Below are 17,296 nucleotides of genomic sequence, written 5' to 3'. Positions count from 1 at the left end.
TATCCATGTCAGCATTTGGTGTTGTCAGTGTTTGGGATTTTGACTGTTTTAGTAAGTATGTAGTGGTTATCTTATTGTTGTTTTAATTTGTAATTCTCTGGTAACATATAATGTTTTCATGTGCTTATTTGCCATCTAAATGTCTTCTTTAGTGAGGTATCTGTTCAGCTCTTTTATCCTTTTTTACCTGTGCTTTTCGTCTTATTGAGTTTGTATATTTTGGATAATGGCCTTTTATTATATGTCTTTTGCAGAGCTGAAGTTTTAAATGTTGAAAATTTAAATTAATGAAGTCTAACTTATTATGTCTTTCTTTCATGGATTATGCTTTTGAGGTTGTATGTGAAAAAGTCACTGTCGGGGCACCTGGGTTAAGCCTCTGCCTTTGGCTCAGGTCGTGATCTCAGGGCCCTGGGATCAAGCCCTGCATTGAGCTCCCTGCTAAGCAGAGAGCCTGCTTCCCCCTTTCTCTCTGCCTGCCTCTGCCTACTTGTGATCTTTCTCTGTCAAATAAATAAATAAAGTCTTAAGAAAAAAAGGCACTGCCATACCCAAGGTCATCTAGTTTTTCTCCTGTGTTACCTTCTAGGAGTTTTATAGTTTTACATGCTACATTTAGGTGTATAATCTAATTTTTTGTGAAGGGTGTAACTTCTGTGTCTAGATTCATTTTTTTTGAATGTAGAGGTCTAGTTTTCTCAGCACTCTTTGTTGAAAAGACTGTCTTTTCTCCAGTGTATTGCCTTTGCTCCTTTGTCAAAGAGCAGTTGACGTAGTTTTGAGGGTCTATTTATGGGCTCTCCATTTTCTTTTCTTTTCTTTCTTTCTTTTTTTTTTTAAGATTTTATTTATTTATTTATTTATTTATTTGTCAGAGAGAGAGAGAGAGAGAACCCACACAAGCAGGCAGAAGGGCAGGCCCACAAGCAGTCAGAGTGGAAGGCAGAGGCCGAGAGAAGCAGGCTCCCTGCTAAGCAAGGAGCCTGAATCGGGACTAGATCCCAGGACGCTGGGATCATGACCTGAGCGGAAGGCAGCGACTTAACTACTGAGCCACCCAGGCATCCCTGGACTCTCCATTTTCTTATATCAATCTATTTGTCTGTTCTTTCACCACTATGACACTGCCTTAGTTACTGTGGCTTTGCAGTAAGTTTTGAAGTTCAGTAATGTCTGTTCCCTGACTTTTTATCCTTCTTCAAATATTGAGTTTACTTTTGGGGTCTTTTGCCTCTGCATATAAACTTTAGGATCAGTTTGTCAATATTAACAAAATAATTTCCTGGGAGATCTGACATTTTGACAATATTAATTCTTTCCATGAACATGAAATATCTTTCCATGTATTTAGATCTTTTAAAATTCCTTTATCAGAGTTTTGTAGTTTTCCTCATATAGTTCTTAAACATATTTTGTTAGAATCATGTCTAAGTATTACATTTTTAAAACTCACAGTTTGGTAATTCTGACATCCCTGCCATATCTGTTTCTGGTTTGACACATATTCTTTCTCTTCAAATTGTATTTTTTGCCTTTTAGTATGGCGTTTAAGTTTCTGCTGAAAGGTAGACATGGCATTCTTGGTAAAATGAGTTGTGCTAAGTAGTAATGTAATGGTAAAGTGTGGGACAGGGGAAGTGCTCTGTAGTCCTATAAGGAAGCTGGAAGTGAGCTCTCTGCTTTCTTTCAAGGGTTTAAGTTGCATTCATGGGAGAGTAAATGTGGAATATGTTTATTCCATCTTTCCTAGAACAGGAACCTAATCATGTTTTTCCAAAGATATAACTTTACTGATACTTATAAAACACTCATATGACTTGTTTCTTTGTATTAATTCTCTTATGTAGAACAAAGGAAGATTTGGGGTTGAAGGCTCTCCCACATGGTATATATTCATAGATCTCTTTCCAGTGTGAGTTCTCATGTAAAGGCAAGAGGGATCATTGAAACCTTTCCCACATTCTATATATATGTATAAAGCTTCTCTTCAGTTTGTGTGCTCACATTTTTCCTGTGGGATGAGTGACTTCTAAAAACTTTTTCACAATCATTGCATTCATAGACTTTCTTCCCAGGATGTACTTGCATATGTTTGGTAAGTTTAAGGTTTCCATAGAAGGCTTTTCTGAATTCATCACAGTCATGGTGTTTCTCCTCTGTGTGTATTCACATAGGCCTGTGAGCTTACTTTCCTACTGAAGGCTTTTTCTCAGTCATTTGTGGTTGTAGAATTTTCTCCCCATTGTGGATGCCCTGGTAAGAAGTAAAATGAATGATCCTGCTGAAGGCTTTCTTTTAGTCTTTTTGTTCATAGTTTCTGCCCAGTGTGTATTCTCTTGTGTACCACAAGACCAGACATTAATAAAGTTTGTCTCCAGTGTGAAATCTCTTGTATATTTTGGGGATGACTATAGACCAGATGTTTGTCTGCTCTGAAATTATTTGAAGAACCCTTCGTTTTAATTCTCCTTTTTCTTTGAAGAAAATAATGGTTACTTAAGGCTTTCTTAGAATTCTTATATTCGTGATTTGTTTCTCTTAATAATTCCTCTTGCAAAATAAGATTAGTGCTTCTTCTGAAGGCTTTTCCACATAGATTATATTGATAGAGTTTATCTCATTAAGATTCCCTTCTATTTGCATCTGATTTATGCAGACACTGTAGTGAAAAGCTGAAAGCATTCCCTCTCTGATATCTGCTCTCACTACTTTTCTTCATCTGTGTCTGGAGATCTTAGCCAGTGCAGTAAAGCCTCTGTATGGAGAGATGTTCTTTCTGTACTAAGATCAGGATGGTAAGAAGAAACACTGAAAAGAGACCTTAGGACAGAGCATCCAGGCAGATGGAAGGGTCAGAGCTGGGCCCCCACAGAAGCTGGGGAGCCTGAGTCAGCTATGCCACCCCTCTACCCAAGGGCAACTCCAGTTACCCAGCTCTCAATCAGGCCAAAGGACAGGAGCAATAAACAAGCCAAATATTTCTACTATTATAATGCTTTCATTCTAGAGGAGTGAGACATAAAAGAACCAGGTAATTTCAGGTCATGATAAGTGCTATCAAGAAAACAAAATAGGGGGACACCTGGGTGGCTCAGTCAGTTAAGCCACTGCCTTCGGCTCAGGTCTTGATCGCAGGGTGCTGGGACCGAGTCCTGCATTGGGCTCCTTTTTTGGTCTCTCTCTAGCAAATAAATAAATAAAATCTTTTTTAAAAAAAAGAGAGAGAGGTGGGGAAAAGAGTGAATGTTAACTTTAGGTTAATCCTGGTAGCATTAGGCATTAGGTTAACACTGGTCAGCATTTTGTTTTTTAATTTTAGCCATTTCACTAGATAGACAGTGACATCTCCTAATTTGTATTTCCCAAATGATTAGTGATTGTTTTTTCACGTGTTTATCAGACATCCATATCTCTTATTTAATGAAATGTCAGTTCAGATCTTCTGCCAACTTTTAAAATTGGAGTAGTGAGTAGTTTCTTGTTACTGAGTTAAGAGTTTTACTTATATTCTAAATACCAGTCCTTTAACATGTATGTGTTTTGCATATGTATTCTTTCAGTTGATACTGGTTTTATTTTCATTTTGTAACAGTGTCTTTTTGAAGAGTTGATTTTTAAAATATATAAATATTGGGGCGCCTGGGTGGCTCAGTGGGTTAAGCCGCTGCCTTCGGCTCAGGTCATGATCTCAGGGTCCTGGGATCGAGTCCCACATCGGGCTCTCTGCTCGGCAGGGAGCCTGCTTCCTTCTCTCTCTCTCTGCCTGCCTCTCAGTGTACTTGTAATTTCTCTCTGTCAAATAAATAAATAAAATCTTTAAAAAAAAATAAATAAAATAAAATAAAATATATAAATATTTATGAATCCCAAAACTTACCAATTTTTCTTGAATAGCTCATCTTTTTTGGGTTCATTGTAATAAATCTTTGCCTGACACAAGTTCATCTGGATTTTCTCCTGTGTATTCTTCTAGAAGTTTTATAGTTTTAAATTTTACAGTAAGGTCTATGATCCATTTCAGCATGATTTTTGTATGTGATAAAGATTTAGGTAAAGGTTTGTTTTTTCTGTATGGATATCCAGTTGTTCCAAAGCTATTTGTTGAAAAGATTATCCTTTGAACATTAGGTTGTCCATACACTTGTGTCAAAAATTAGTGGACTAGGGTGCCTGAATGGCTCAGTCAATCACCCAACTCTTGATTTGGGCTCAGGTTGTGATCTCAGAGTTGTGAGATTGAGGCCTGTGTTGGGCTCTATGCCCAGTGCGGAGCTGAGATTCCCTCTCTCTCCCTCTACTCTTCTCTCCTTCCTCTTTCTTTCTAAAAATAAAAAAAAAGAAAAGGAAAAGGAAAAAAATTAGTTGACTATATTTGTATGAGTCTTTTTCTGAACTCTGTAGTCTGTTCCATTGATTTCATGTCCATTCTTTTGCCAGTACTGCATACTGTCTGGATTACTATGACTTTATAGTTAGTCTTGAAATTAGGTCCTGTGAGACTTCAAAGTTTGCTTTTCCTTGCTCAAAATTGTTTTGTCTGTGTTTTTGAAATTTTTATGTATAAAGTTTAAAACCAGAGGTGCATGGCTGGCTCAGTTAGTAAAGTATGAGACTCTTGATCTTGGGGTTGTTTCAAAAAAATGAAATCAGCTTGTTGATTTTTACCAAAATACTGCCTGCTGGATTTTCACTGGAATTGCTTCAAATCTATAGATCATTTTGAGAATAGGCATCATAAAGATAGCCATCTTCAGATCCATGAACAAATTCTATCTCTCCATTTAGATTTTTGATATTTTTCATCAGTGTTTTATAGTTCTTAGCATACAAATATTGTACTATTGTATTTATTTTGTCAGGTTTATTCCTGATTAATTTCATTGTTTCTAATGATGCTATTTTGATGGTGTGCTTTTTTTTTTTTTTTAAGATTTTATTTATTAATTTGACAGAGAGAAATCACAAGTAGACAGAGAGGCAGCCAGAGAGAGAGAGAGAGGGAAGCAGGCTCTCTGCTGAGCAGAGAGCCCGATGCGGGACTTGATCCCAGGACTCTGAGATCATGATCTGAGCCGAAGACAGCGGCTTAACCCACTGAGCCACCCAGGCGCCCCTTGATGGTGTGCTTTTAAAAGTTTTCATTTTCCAAGTGTTATTGCTAGTATGTACAAAGACACTTGACTTCTGCACTTTGACTCTAACCTTTGAATTTACCTAACCCACTTATTTTATTCTAGTAGCTTTTTTTTTTAAGATTTTATTTATTTATTTGACAGACAGAGATCACAAGTAGGCATAGAGGCAGGCAAAGAGAGAGAGAGGGGGAAGCAAGCTCCTTGCTGAGCAGAGAGCCTGATACAGGGCTCGATCCCAGGACCCTGGGATTATGACCTGAACTGAAGGCAGAGGCTTAACACACTGAGCCACCCAGGTGCCCCTCTAGTAGCTTCTTTGTAGATTCTTGAGAGTTTTCTATAGAAGCAGTCATGGTGTCTGATTACATGATCCTGTCTGAGTTATTATATTTCTCAATGCCTGTTGCCTGCCTCATACATGGATCTGTTACAAGAATATCGCCAAACTACAAAGTGATATAAGCCATGAGTTAAAAGGATGTTTGGAGTAATTTAGGCGAGCACTCTTTGTTTTTGAAATAATGTAAAAGTCCTTTGACTTTAGGGGCTATTTTTTTTTTACCAGGCTTTTAGAAAATAAACTTTTATTAAATTATAATATATAAATGGAAAAATTCACGAATCGTATGTGTAGTTAGTGAAGTATCATGCGGGAGGTTTTGATTTGTAAGTTTTATTTGTGGTTAGTCATGTAATATGAAAAATTAGAAGACTGTTCTATAGAATAAGTATTGCCTTTGACTAAAGGATTTATTAACTTGAGCTTTAATATCTAATAATCTTCTATATTAGACTTAGTGATGACTGAAATTTTCATTGAATTATAATTACTCCTGATGCTTCTTTAGTGTCCATCTACTTGATGTCCTTGTGCTTTCTTAGTTCAGCTTTGAATATTTAATCACCAGGTGTCCAACATAACAATTTTTTAAGCAGGTTATTTTATTCTGCCATATTTTTATCACATTATTACAGTAACTTTTATTTGGTTGATTGAAACAGGAAAAGTGGTAGAAAAAAAAAGATGGAAGATGAAGATGAGTAATTTGGAATACCAGTAAATATCATCCTACATGCTTGGTAAATTGAATTCCCAATTTCATTTCCCTCTGTTATAAAATAAACGATCCCTTCATCCCTTTGCAGTCTCTTTCTCCCCTTTTACTGCCCTGTTTCTTTCTGTAGCAGAGCTTCTGTAAATGTCAAAAGAGTCCATAGTTTAGGCTTTGTGGGCTCTGTGGTCTCCCTTGCAACTACTTAATTATGTCATTATGGCACATAGACAATATGCACATAAATATGTGTTGTGATCCAGTAAAACTTACTTACAAAAATACGTGGAGGCCAGATTTTACCAGCAACCATTGTATGCTGGGCCCTGCTCTAGAGCTAGCACTTTGCACCCCTGGAAAAATGTTACTTATTATCTTTCACCAGAATATGGGTACTCAATAAATATGCTGAACATATGAGGAATGAATGAGGAGCATTGCTTAAACATTGAAAAAAAAAATAATCATCTGTTCTTTTTGCCATGCAACTTTGCTGTAGTTCCCACTGAAATGGGCCAAGTGAAATGTCAGTGAACAGAGGTCTTAAATATGCTCCACTGGTTTGACTTGGCCTCCTACACGCTTGTGATCTACCTTGAGAGAAGCAGCCCCACATATTCACCACCTCTTCAGTGATTAGGCCCAGTATTGCAGACCCACTGGAATAGTTCTGAACCTGATAGCTCAGCCTTCTTCAGCTGATCCACAGTGAGACTCACAGTCTCATGAGTCTGTAGACTCATGAGAAAAGTAAATGTTATAGACTACTGAGATTTTGAGGTTGCTAGTTACTCAAGAAAAACTGGCTAATGTAGCTGAATTCTGTTAATGTTTACCAGTACTTTACTTGAAACATAGTTTTTTTTCCTCTTTAGCTACAATGAGTTCAAGCACAATTTATAGGACAAAGAATATGGAGGAAAATATTTTTAAGTAGAAAAGTGAACTAGGACATCCAGACTGGACTAATTGCAGTATTATTCCTTAAGGAGTATTATTAGATCCTAAAATTATCAACCAAGTTCTCATATTGGAACATTTCACATGAAGAGGGATGCTTTACTAAATCAAATGCATTCTTCTAGATACATTGCTTTTAAAAAACATAATGCTGATTTTTCTCAACAAAAGGATTCCTCAGTTAGGGAATTATATTAGTAGCATGACTCTGTGTGTAAACATAAAATATTGTAATTCAATATAATTCAGTCTCAAGTCTATTCATGAATGCCCAAAGATTAGAAATCTATTATGAGAGAAAGAGAGACTTGAAAAATATGTCTAGGAGATACTATATCCATCTGATCATTGTTCAGAGAGAGAAAAAGAATAGTTGGAAGAGAAGAATTAGTCAACATAATCAAAGAAAGGACCCAGAGACTAACGAGCAGAAAAAAGTTAAGTCGAATCTCAGTAAAATGTCTAAGCTCCAAGGATAAGGAATAAACTCTGTATTTCTGCCAACAGAATCTTGGAGGAAAATAATAGTGGTCTGGACTGTGGTAATGCTAGGAAAAATGGAGAGAGTATAGCTGATTTGAAATTTATACTGATAATCTGTAGAACTTCTAATGCATTTGTTGCAAAGGGATGTGTCAGGAAGAAATTAATAACAATTTACTAGGTTTCTCGGTTTGAATCAATATGTGAGTAGGTGGTAAGTATCTACATAAAATTTTTTTATTGAAGTAAAATTCACCGTTTAAAAATGTATTATTTTTATTCAGTGGCTTTTAACACATTTATAATGTTTTGCAAACATTATTGCATTCATCACTCCAAAAGGAAATTCTGTACCTCATAAGCAGTCATTCTCCATTCCTTCCTCCTTGTAGTCCCTGGCAATCATAGTCTACTTTTTTTCTAGATTTGCCTATTCTGAACATTTCATATAAATGGAATCTTACAACGTGTGACCTTTTGTGTTTTTTTTTTTTTTCACTTAAACATAATATTTTCAAGGTTTATCAATACTGTAGCGTGATTCGGGCTAGCTTCTTTTTATTGCCAAGAATATTCAATTATATAAATATACCACATTTTGTTTATCCATTCACCAGTTCATGACATTTAGTTGTTTCCACTTTTGAATATTGTGACTAATGCTGCTATGAACATTCACTTTCAGGTTTTTGCTTGAAAACTTGTTTTCATTGCTTTTGGATGTATATACAGAAGTGGGATGGCTGGGTTATTCTGTGTTTAACTTTCTGAGGAACAGCACTCTGTTTTACACAGCAGTCATACCATCTATATTCCTACCAGCAATGTATTAGGGTACTAACTGACTTCTCTACATCCTCAACAAAACTTTTTTGTTGTCTGTTTTTGTTTTGTTTTAATCGCTATCCTACTGGGTATAAAGCGATATCTCACTGTGACTCCTGATTTACATTCCATAATGATTAATGATGCCGAGTACCTTTTCATGTGCTTTTTGTCCATTTGTATCTCTTCTTCAGAGAGCTGTCTATTCAGATCTTTTTCCTGTTTTTAAATTGCATTATCACTTTGTTCTTGAGTTGTAGAAGTTCTTTATATAGTCTGGATTCTAGACTCTTTTTAGATACATGATTTGCACATATTTTCTGCCATTCTAGGGGTTGTCTTTTCACACCTTTTTTTTTTTTGAGAGAGAGAGCATGCATGTGCATGGGGCGGGGAGTAGAAGGTGGTGGCAGAGGAGGGGCAGAGGAAGCAGACTCCCCGCTGAGCAGGGAGCCCAAGGACCCAGGGCTTGATTCCAGAACACTGAGACCATAACCTGAGCAAAGAGCAGATGCTTAACAAACTGAGCCATCCAGGTGCCCCCATTCACACTCTTGTTATAGTGTCTTTTGATGTATAAACCTTTTGTCTTCCAGTTTACTAATTATCTCTTCATCTCTGTCTAATCTGTTTTTCAATTCATCTGTTGAGTTTTTATTTTTATAATTTTAATTCTTAGTTTTATTTTCTCCAAATATTTACGCATACTACTACCCCCCCCTTTTTTACATGCAACATGACACAGACTTTTTTTTAAAGATTCATTTATTTATTTGAGAGAGGGCACAAGAGAGATAAAGCGAGTGGGGGTGGGACAGAGGGAGAGAAATTTCAAGCACACTCCCCACTGAGCACGGAGGCCAACATGGGCCTGATCTCTTAAGACTCATGAGATCATGATCTGACCCAAAACCAAGAGTAGAATATTCAACCAACTGAGCCATCCAGGCTCTCCTACACAGACTTGATACAGCATTTAGTCAGTATTTCTCGGTGGAAACTCTCAGCACTTTGATCCAGTAATACTATATGTATTATCTATAGAAATACTATGGAAAGAGTTGTGTAAGTGGCCCTTAATTAGAGATTGGTTATGTTATAATGCATGATATATCACAATCGTTTTTGGTGGTTTTTTTTTTTTTAAGATTTTACTTATTCATTTGAAATAGATACAGAGAGAGAACATGAGCAGGGGGAGAAGCAAAGGGAGAGGGAGCTTCCCAATGAGCAAGGAGTCTGACATGGGGCTCAATCCCAGAAACCAGAGATCATGACCTGAGCTCAAGGCAGATGCTTAACCATCTCGGCTCCCCATGGTAGGTTTTTTAAATGAGTTAGAATTGCATATGATGAAATTACAACTATAACACAATTGGGAACCTAAGTGAGACACTTGCTTTAATTTTTTAAAAAATATTTTATTTATTTATTTGTCAGAGAGAGAGAGCGAGCGAGCATGCACTAGTGGGGAACAGCGGTAGAGAGAGAGGGAGAAGCAGAGTCCCCACGGAGCAGGGAGGCTGATGTGGGACTCGATCCCAAGACCCCTGGGATCATGACCTGAGTTGAAGGTAGCAGCTTAACCAACTGAGTCACCCAGGCATCCCCACTTGATTTAATTTTACTTCTCAGTATAAACCACATTACCATCATTTCATGTAAGACCATGTGCTTGTTTTTTAAAAATTTCCACTCTTTTACCCCAGGTTTATTGAGGTATGATTGAGAAATACAAATCGCATATATTTAAGGTATATAACATGTTATTTTGATAAATGTATACATTGTGAAATAATTACATTACACTAATTCAGTATCCATTACTTCATAAAATTATCCTTCCTGTGCATATGTGAGAATACCTGAGATCTACTCACTTAGGAAATTTCAAGTATACAGTGTATTATTATTATCACTGCTAGTCATCATGCTGTCCATTAGATCTCCAGAATTTACTTAACTAATTACTGAACAACATCTCTCTTTTCCCCTCATCTCCTTAGCCCAGGTAGTCACCATTCATCTCTCTTTACTATGAGTTTGGCTTTATTTTTTAGATTACACATATAAATGAAATTATGCAGTATTTATCTTTCTGTGTCTGGCTTATTTGACTTAGCATAATATTTTCTAGATTCATCCATGTTGTTATAAGCAGCAGGATTTCCTTCTCTTTTATGGATGAGTAATATTCATTTGTGTGTGTGTGTGTGTGTGTGTGTGTGTGTGTGTAAATCACATTTTCTTCATCTGTCATTTGACAAACACTGAGGTTGTTCCAGATTGTGTCTACTATGAATAATAATCCCTCTTTGGAATGATAGTTTTATTTCCTTTAGTATATACTCAGAAGTAGGACTGCTTGGTCATGTGGTAGTTATATTTTTAATTTTTTGAGGATCCCGTGTTGTTTTACTTAATGGTTATACCAATTTACATTGCCATCAACAGTGTACAAGGGATCCCTTTTCTCCACATCAGTGCCAATACTTGTTAGCTTTTGACTTGACTTTTTGACTTTTTGATAATAGCTGTCTTAACAGGTGTGAGGTGGTATCTTACAGTGGTTTTGATTTGCATTTTCCTGATGGTTAGTGATATTGAACATCTTTTTATGTGCCTGTTGGCTATTTGTGTGTCTGCTTTGGAAAAATGTTTATTCTCGTCTCTTGCCCATTTTATAATATAGGTTGTTTGTGTTTTTGCTATTGTATGAGTTTCTTTCTTTTTTTTTTTTTAAGATTTTATTTTTATTTATTTGACAGAGAGGGAGAGATCACAAGTAGGCAGAGAGGCAGGTGGTGGGAGGGTGGGGGAAGCAGGCTCCCTGCTGAGCAGAGAGCCTGATGTGGGGCTTGATCCCAGGACTCATGGGATCCATGATTCCAGGATCATGACCTGAACCGAAGGTAGAGAGGCTTTAACCCACTGAGCCACCCAGGCGCCCCGAGTATGAGTTTCTTATGTATTTTGGATATTAACCCTAAGGATGTATGGTTTGCAAATATTTTGTCTGGTTCCACAGGTTGCTTTTTCATTTTATTGTTTACTTTGCTCTGCAGAAACTTTTCATTCGATGTAGTCTCACCTGCTTACTTTTGCTTTTGTTGCCTGTGCTTTTGGTGTCAAATCCAAAAAACCATTGCCAAGACCAATTTCAAGGAGTTTTTCTCCTGTGTTTTTGTTTAGGAGTGTTATGGCATCAGGTCTTATGTTTGTCTTTAACCCATTTTTCAGTTGATTTTTGTATATAGTATAAGATAAGGATCCAATTTCATTCTTTTCACGTGGCTTTTCAGTTTTCCCAGCGCTGTTTATTCAAAAGACTTTCATTTCCCCATTGTATATCCTTGGTGCCCTTGTCAAAGATTAGTTGACCATACACATAAGAGTTTATTTGTAGGCTTTCTATTCTTTTCTTTTTGGTCTGTGTTCCTTTGGTCTTCTGCTCTGTTTTTATGCTGGTTACTATAGCTTTGTAATATACTTTGAAATTAGGAAGTGTGATAGCTCCCACTTTGTTTTTCTCTCTCTGAGAATTGCTGTAGTTACTTAACGTCTTTTGTGATTTCATAAAAATTTTAGAATTTCTTTTTTCTACTTCTATAAAAAATGCTATTGGAAACTTAATAGGGGTTCCACTGAACCTCTAGATGACTTTGGGTTATATGGATATTTTATTTTATTTATTTTTTTAAAGGTTTTATTTACTCATTTGACAGAGATCACAAGCAGGCAGAGAAGCAGGCTCCCAGCTGAGCAGAGAGCCTGACGTGGGGCTCGATCCCAGGACTCTGGGATCATGACCTGAGCTGAAGGCAGAGGCTTTAACCTACTGAGCCACCCAGGCGTATGGATATTTTAACAGTACTAATTCTTCTGGTCCATGAACTTGGGATATCTTTCCACTTATTCTTCAGTTTCTTTCATCAAAGTCTTACAGTTTTCAGTGTGTGGATCTTTCACATCCTTGGTTAAATTTATTTCAAATTATTTAAATCTTTCAGATGTTAATTAAGTATACTACTTTAAATTCTGTGCCTCATTGCTCCATAATCTCTATCCCTTGTGAGACTATCTCTTTTGAATGGTCTTTCTGATTTACTTTTTTTGTATTGTTTTACCTCTTTGTGTTTGTTAATTAAGGGCCAGATACTGTGTATGAAAAATTATAGCAGTAATTTGAGACCTATGACAATGTTGTCTCCCTCTAAGAAGATTTGTATTAGTTTTTGGCAGGCATTAGCAATCCAAGATTGCCTTAATTTAATTTTGTGGTAGACATTTCGAGCTGAGCTTTTCTTCCTGTTAAAGGCCAGACTAGCTTTGGTTCATACTTACTCCTAGAGTGTAGCCCTTTGGGCTTCCAAACAAAAGTGTTGGAATTTTACCAGCTTTCCTTTCTGTATATTGGTTTTCTCTGCATTTCAATATTTGCCCTTCCAGCTCTAAAACTGTCAATAGCTTCTTAGCCTCTTAGATGCCACTAAGTAAAAAGTAGCCACAAATACCAGGCTTCAGTCCTCCCCCCCCCCCACCAATTTTTTTTTCTTTTTGTAATCCTTCATCATGCTATTAACTCTTCAGTGCCCAGGAGGATTTTAAAATATATGTATAGTTCTAGTTTTTCTTAGAGAAAAGTTGGTCTGAAGTATATACTCTGCCATTATTAGAAGTAGAAGTCAACAGGATATAGGTAGAAATACATAATTTTTTTAAAAAAATCAAAGCAGATTCAAAAATCACCGTATAATAGTGTCAGTCTTTCCTACTTGTATTTTCACTACTTTCTTTAAGAAAAGAGTGAGAAATAGAGTTACATTGGTCCTACTAGCAATTATACATATTGGATTATCAAGCAGGTGAATATCTTCTTTTATGGTTTTTATCAGGGGGAAAATATCAAAGACCAGTGCTCTAATTGTAACACTTACTGCGTTGTACCATAATTATTTCTTTATGGGACTGTATCATTCATGGGGCAGTGAGCCCTTATAAGGAGGAGCCTTATTTTATCCATGTTTAATTTCCTAGTGCTAAACCTGGTGTTAAGTGTCCATTTAGTAAGTATAGAAAAGAATTTGGGTGTTGAAAATAACCTTATTTGGCTTTTCACCGTGAAAATCAACGTGGGTATATGATGTTCTGAATTATCTTAAAAGGTAGATTTTAACAGAGAAGAATCTTTTCTTATCAGCTCTCTTGTTCGATCCTTTCCTGTCCTAACAGGTGGCATCTCCACAGAAAGCGACTGTGCTTTTGAGCCAGACTACGCCGTTCCGCCACTTCCAGTGAGTGAAGGTATGCAGCACATTCGGATTATGGAGGGCATGTCTCGCTCTCTTCCATCCTCCCCCTTACTCACACATCAGTCTATCAGTGTTCGGCTCCAACCTGTGAAGAAGTTAACTGGTAAGGACTTTACCTAAATTTAGTATGTTTAACAGGAAACCTAACAGTATGGCACTTGAGGTCATAACAGATATATTTATGTGAATCTTTAGGTTTTTCCTTTTTGGCCTTCCTAATGTCACAGACATTGGAAAGTGGAACTCCTACTGATTTTAATTTAGGGAATTAGAATAATATGCAGTTTGACAGATTGATGTATTTATTTTCTAAGTGATCCATCTGTTGTGGACATATTTTTCTAGGCTTTCAGGAAACTTCTGGTTTTGCCAGAATACACTGTTGTTCTGATTTCATTTATCAGCTTGTTTGTGTCAGATTAACAGATGGAGATGTTGTAATTTTAGGGTAGTAAGAGCTTCATAGTTCAGCAAAGGTACATCAGTCATGTTTTGTTTTTAATCCTAATCTGTATATTTCACTTCCATTTCTAAAAGCTGATTTAGATATTTTTTCCTCTCCCATTGTACATTCTTTCAGCTTCTTAGGGTATTAACTGTAATTCATAAGTTGTGGATTGTACTGACTTTTTAATATGATCTCAGTATATATTACCCATTCAGTTCCAGTGATTAGGTATGAAACTGTGTGTCTTAATTATTGAATGGCCTTTTGTCTTTTTAAACTTTTTCAGAGAAGAAATTTTAATATGTTGAATGATACTTACATGTGAAAATATGTAAGCCTAGGTCAGTGTCTTAGGTTTCTTTTAACATTATCAATATATATCTGGTATCATTAAGTTGACTGGTATTGGTGGGTTATGAGTGATTGGGGCAAGAAATTAAGTCATTCCCAAAGGATACATTAACTACTTCCTATATGTCTGGCACTGAGCTAGGCAGTGGGGAGGTTTGATTATCATATGACAGTTCAAAAGAAAACAGAAAGAGAGAAAGGAAAATGGAATCTTTAGACTCTTCATCTATTTTGAATAAAAATTTTATAATGTGTATAATTTTCATGAAAATAATAGTATTTCTTTATTCTTTAGTTCTGCAAGGCATAAATCATGCCTCTTATATTGTTTTTAGACTTCTTCAGATAACTGAGTCAAAGTCTACTTTGATTCTTGGGTCATTAAATAAAAATCAGTAAAATAGCCTAGTAACATTTTACTGAAATATTTATTCCCTCTGTTATCTAAAAATAGGATAAATTCTATGTGGTTGAGCTTAATAAAATTTCTTTGCTTAGAAATCTCCCCTTTTTCTTGTAGTTTAAGATATTACTGTTACTGAAATACAGTCAAGCAAATATAATATGGCTACCAAGTGATGTTTGTCATTTACCACACATTGGAAGAGTTAGCAAGAAAAGTTGTTTCTTGCAGAAATGAAACTGGATTGCCTGAGGTTCCTATCCCATCTGCCTATCCCAGTTTAAGTTTCAGCTTAAATAAGGAACTTTATTAAAAGATAAGTACATTTAATAACAAAGTCATTTACATGCCTGATATCACAAGATGAGACAGGGAAGTAGTAATAAGAGACACACTTGATTATTGACATGTGTGAACTATTCGGTTTTAATTTTTTGATGTTTGAAGTATTTGAATGCTATCAAATAGTTTCATTTGTTGAAGAGATAGCCAAAGGCCTAAGAATTTAAAGATTGAGGATGTATTTTAAAATTTCTGAATGAGAAAAATCTGTCTCCTGCAAAAGGATGCCATGAATATTTTCCTGTGGCCAATTTTCTGCCAAGTGAAGCAGATGATAAGAACTTTTTGATTTAACCTAGAATTAAATTACTTTGAAATTTAAATTTAAAACCTTAGTTAGTAGAGTTATCTTTCCTAATTATATTTTGTTATGAATAATTAAAAAGAAAGCCAAATAGAGAAATATTTTCTCACCATAAGTAAATGTCCTCCAGAGAATGGTTTTTAACAAAATGCATTAATTTAATCCAGCCATTAGGGCTTCACTTAACTGATTTATCCATTTCCATGCATTTAAATTTCCAATTACCTATATTTCTTGTATTCATATTACCAACCAAACTGAATAAGTAGGGCCTGAATAGTCATCTTACTCTGTTTTCTTTCTGACTTTCTAATGTTTAGTTCCTGTCTTTGCTATAGTCAAAGTGGTTTATTATTTTTCTGTGCTTTTCACCTAATTGTTCAGCAAATATTTGTTTAGAACCAGTAATATGCCAAGCACTGCTCTAGACCCACTTAATAGAGTGGTGAAAAATTTAGATGGTGACAAGTAATATGAGGGAAATAAAATAAGGAATGGAATGGAGGGAGAGTGGAGTGGAGGTAAGATTTCTTTCTTTGGAGTCATCAGGGAAATTCAGAAGAGGGGCTGTTTGAAAAGAATTGTGAATAACAAAAGGAAGCCAGGCGTGGGAAGATACGGGATCAGAGCCTTATAGACAGAGGGAAGAGTCAGAACTAAAGTCCTAAAGCAGAAAGCAGCATGTTCAGGGAATGATGAAAAGATGGCAAATGTGGTTTCAGCAGAGTAAGTCAGAGGGGAGGGTAGTAGAAAATAGTTGAGGAGGTAGGTGGAAACCAGGGTTTTTAGGTCATGGTAAGGAACCTAACTTTGTAGGATTCTAAGCAGAGCCAGAATGGCAAGTAATGTGATCCGATTTACCTTTTTATCAGATCTTGTTGGCAAATGTGTAAAGAATGGCATATGAGGGAATAAAGTTTGCTATATTCATTAACCTCGCGTGTTTTCCTAATCTTTAAATCTTGTCTTTAACTTCTAATAAGTTAATAGAATGGTGAAAAGAAATCTTTTTTTCTTTTATCTTGTGAGATATAGTGAAGAAATAGCTAACCTTTTCCTGTCATTTTTATTATAGAACCTTTGTACTCCTAACATATTTAGCCTAGTCCTTCACACAGGTGTAGATGATGACCCATTTGGTATATCAATTAAGAATTTTATGCCAAGGGACAGAAGATACAGCCAAATGGTATAAGCATTAAAGGAAAACCAGAAGACCTAAGGTTGGGTCTCAAGTTTCATTTGACTTAGTTGGATATCACTGTGCACTGGGGAGGTATAGATGAAAGTGTGCAGAGACAATGTTGGCCCCTGTTACTGTGGTAATGGCATTGCCCCAGTTCTCCAGATTCTTGTTCAGTGCTCTTTCCAAGATGTTCTTGTTCATAATATCCCAAAGCCCCTCAAGCATACTTCTTAAAATATAGATAATTAGGAGTGCCAATAGTTAATTCATTCAACACTTTTAACTGTTTGCCTATTAGATACACTGTAAATTTAGTAAAAGTTATATTTTGAGTATTCACATTTTTGGTAGGGTTATAAATCATTGCAACCTTTTTGTAGGGTAGTTTGATAGTGTGTATCAAAATTGTAATGCACAAGGGCATCCAGGTAGCTCAGTTGGTTAAGTTTCCAACTCAACAGCTTCAGCTCGGATTGCACGTGCACTTTCAAACAA

At 36.1% G+C, this 17,296-nt stretch overlaps 1 protein-coding gene across 12 annotated transcripts in view; it reads left to right on the top strand.

The window, feature by feature from the left end:
• Positions 1 to 17,296, top strand: part of TANC2 (tetratricopeptide repeat, ankyrin repeat and coiled-coil containing 2) — a 363,508-nt gene that overhangs the window by 112,804 nt on the left and 233,408 nt on the right. For 7 of the 12 annotated variants that reach the window (XM_059147241.1, XM_059147238.1, XM_059147237.1 and 4 more), the window contains one exon: positions 13,688 to 13,870. In XM_059147241.1, coding sequence (XP_059003224.1) covers positions 13,762 to 13,870 — 109 coding nt within the window. In that variant the 5' untranslated portion in view covers positions 13,688 to 13,761. Of the gene's footprint in view, positions 1 to 6,131; positions 6,216 to 13,687; positions 13,871 to 17,296 lie in introns of those variants that run through there. The other 5 variants (XM_059147239.1, XM_059147247.1, XM_059147244.1 and 2 more) reach the window with 3 other exon arrangements.

The sequence above is a fragment of the Mustela lutreola genome, chromosome 15 (genome assembly GCF_030435805.1).
Source record: "Mustela lutreola isolate mMusLut2 chromosome 15, mMusLut2.pri, whole genome shotgun sequence".
In the NCBI taxonomy this organism is placed as follows: domain Eukaryota; kingdom Metazoa; phylum Chordata; class Mammalia; order Carnivora; family Mustelidae; genus Mustela; species Mustela lutreola.
The sequence above is the reverse complement of the archived record's forward strand: the minus strand, read 5'-3'. Positions and strand labels throughout refer to the sequence as shown.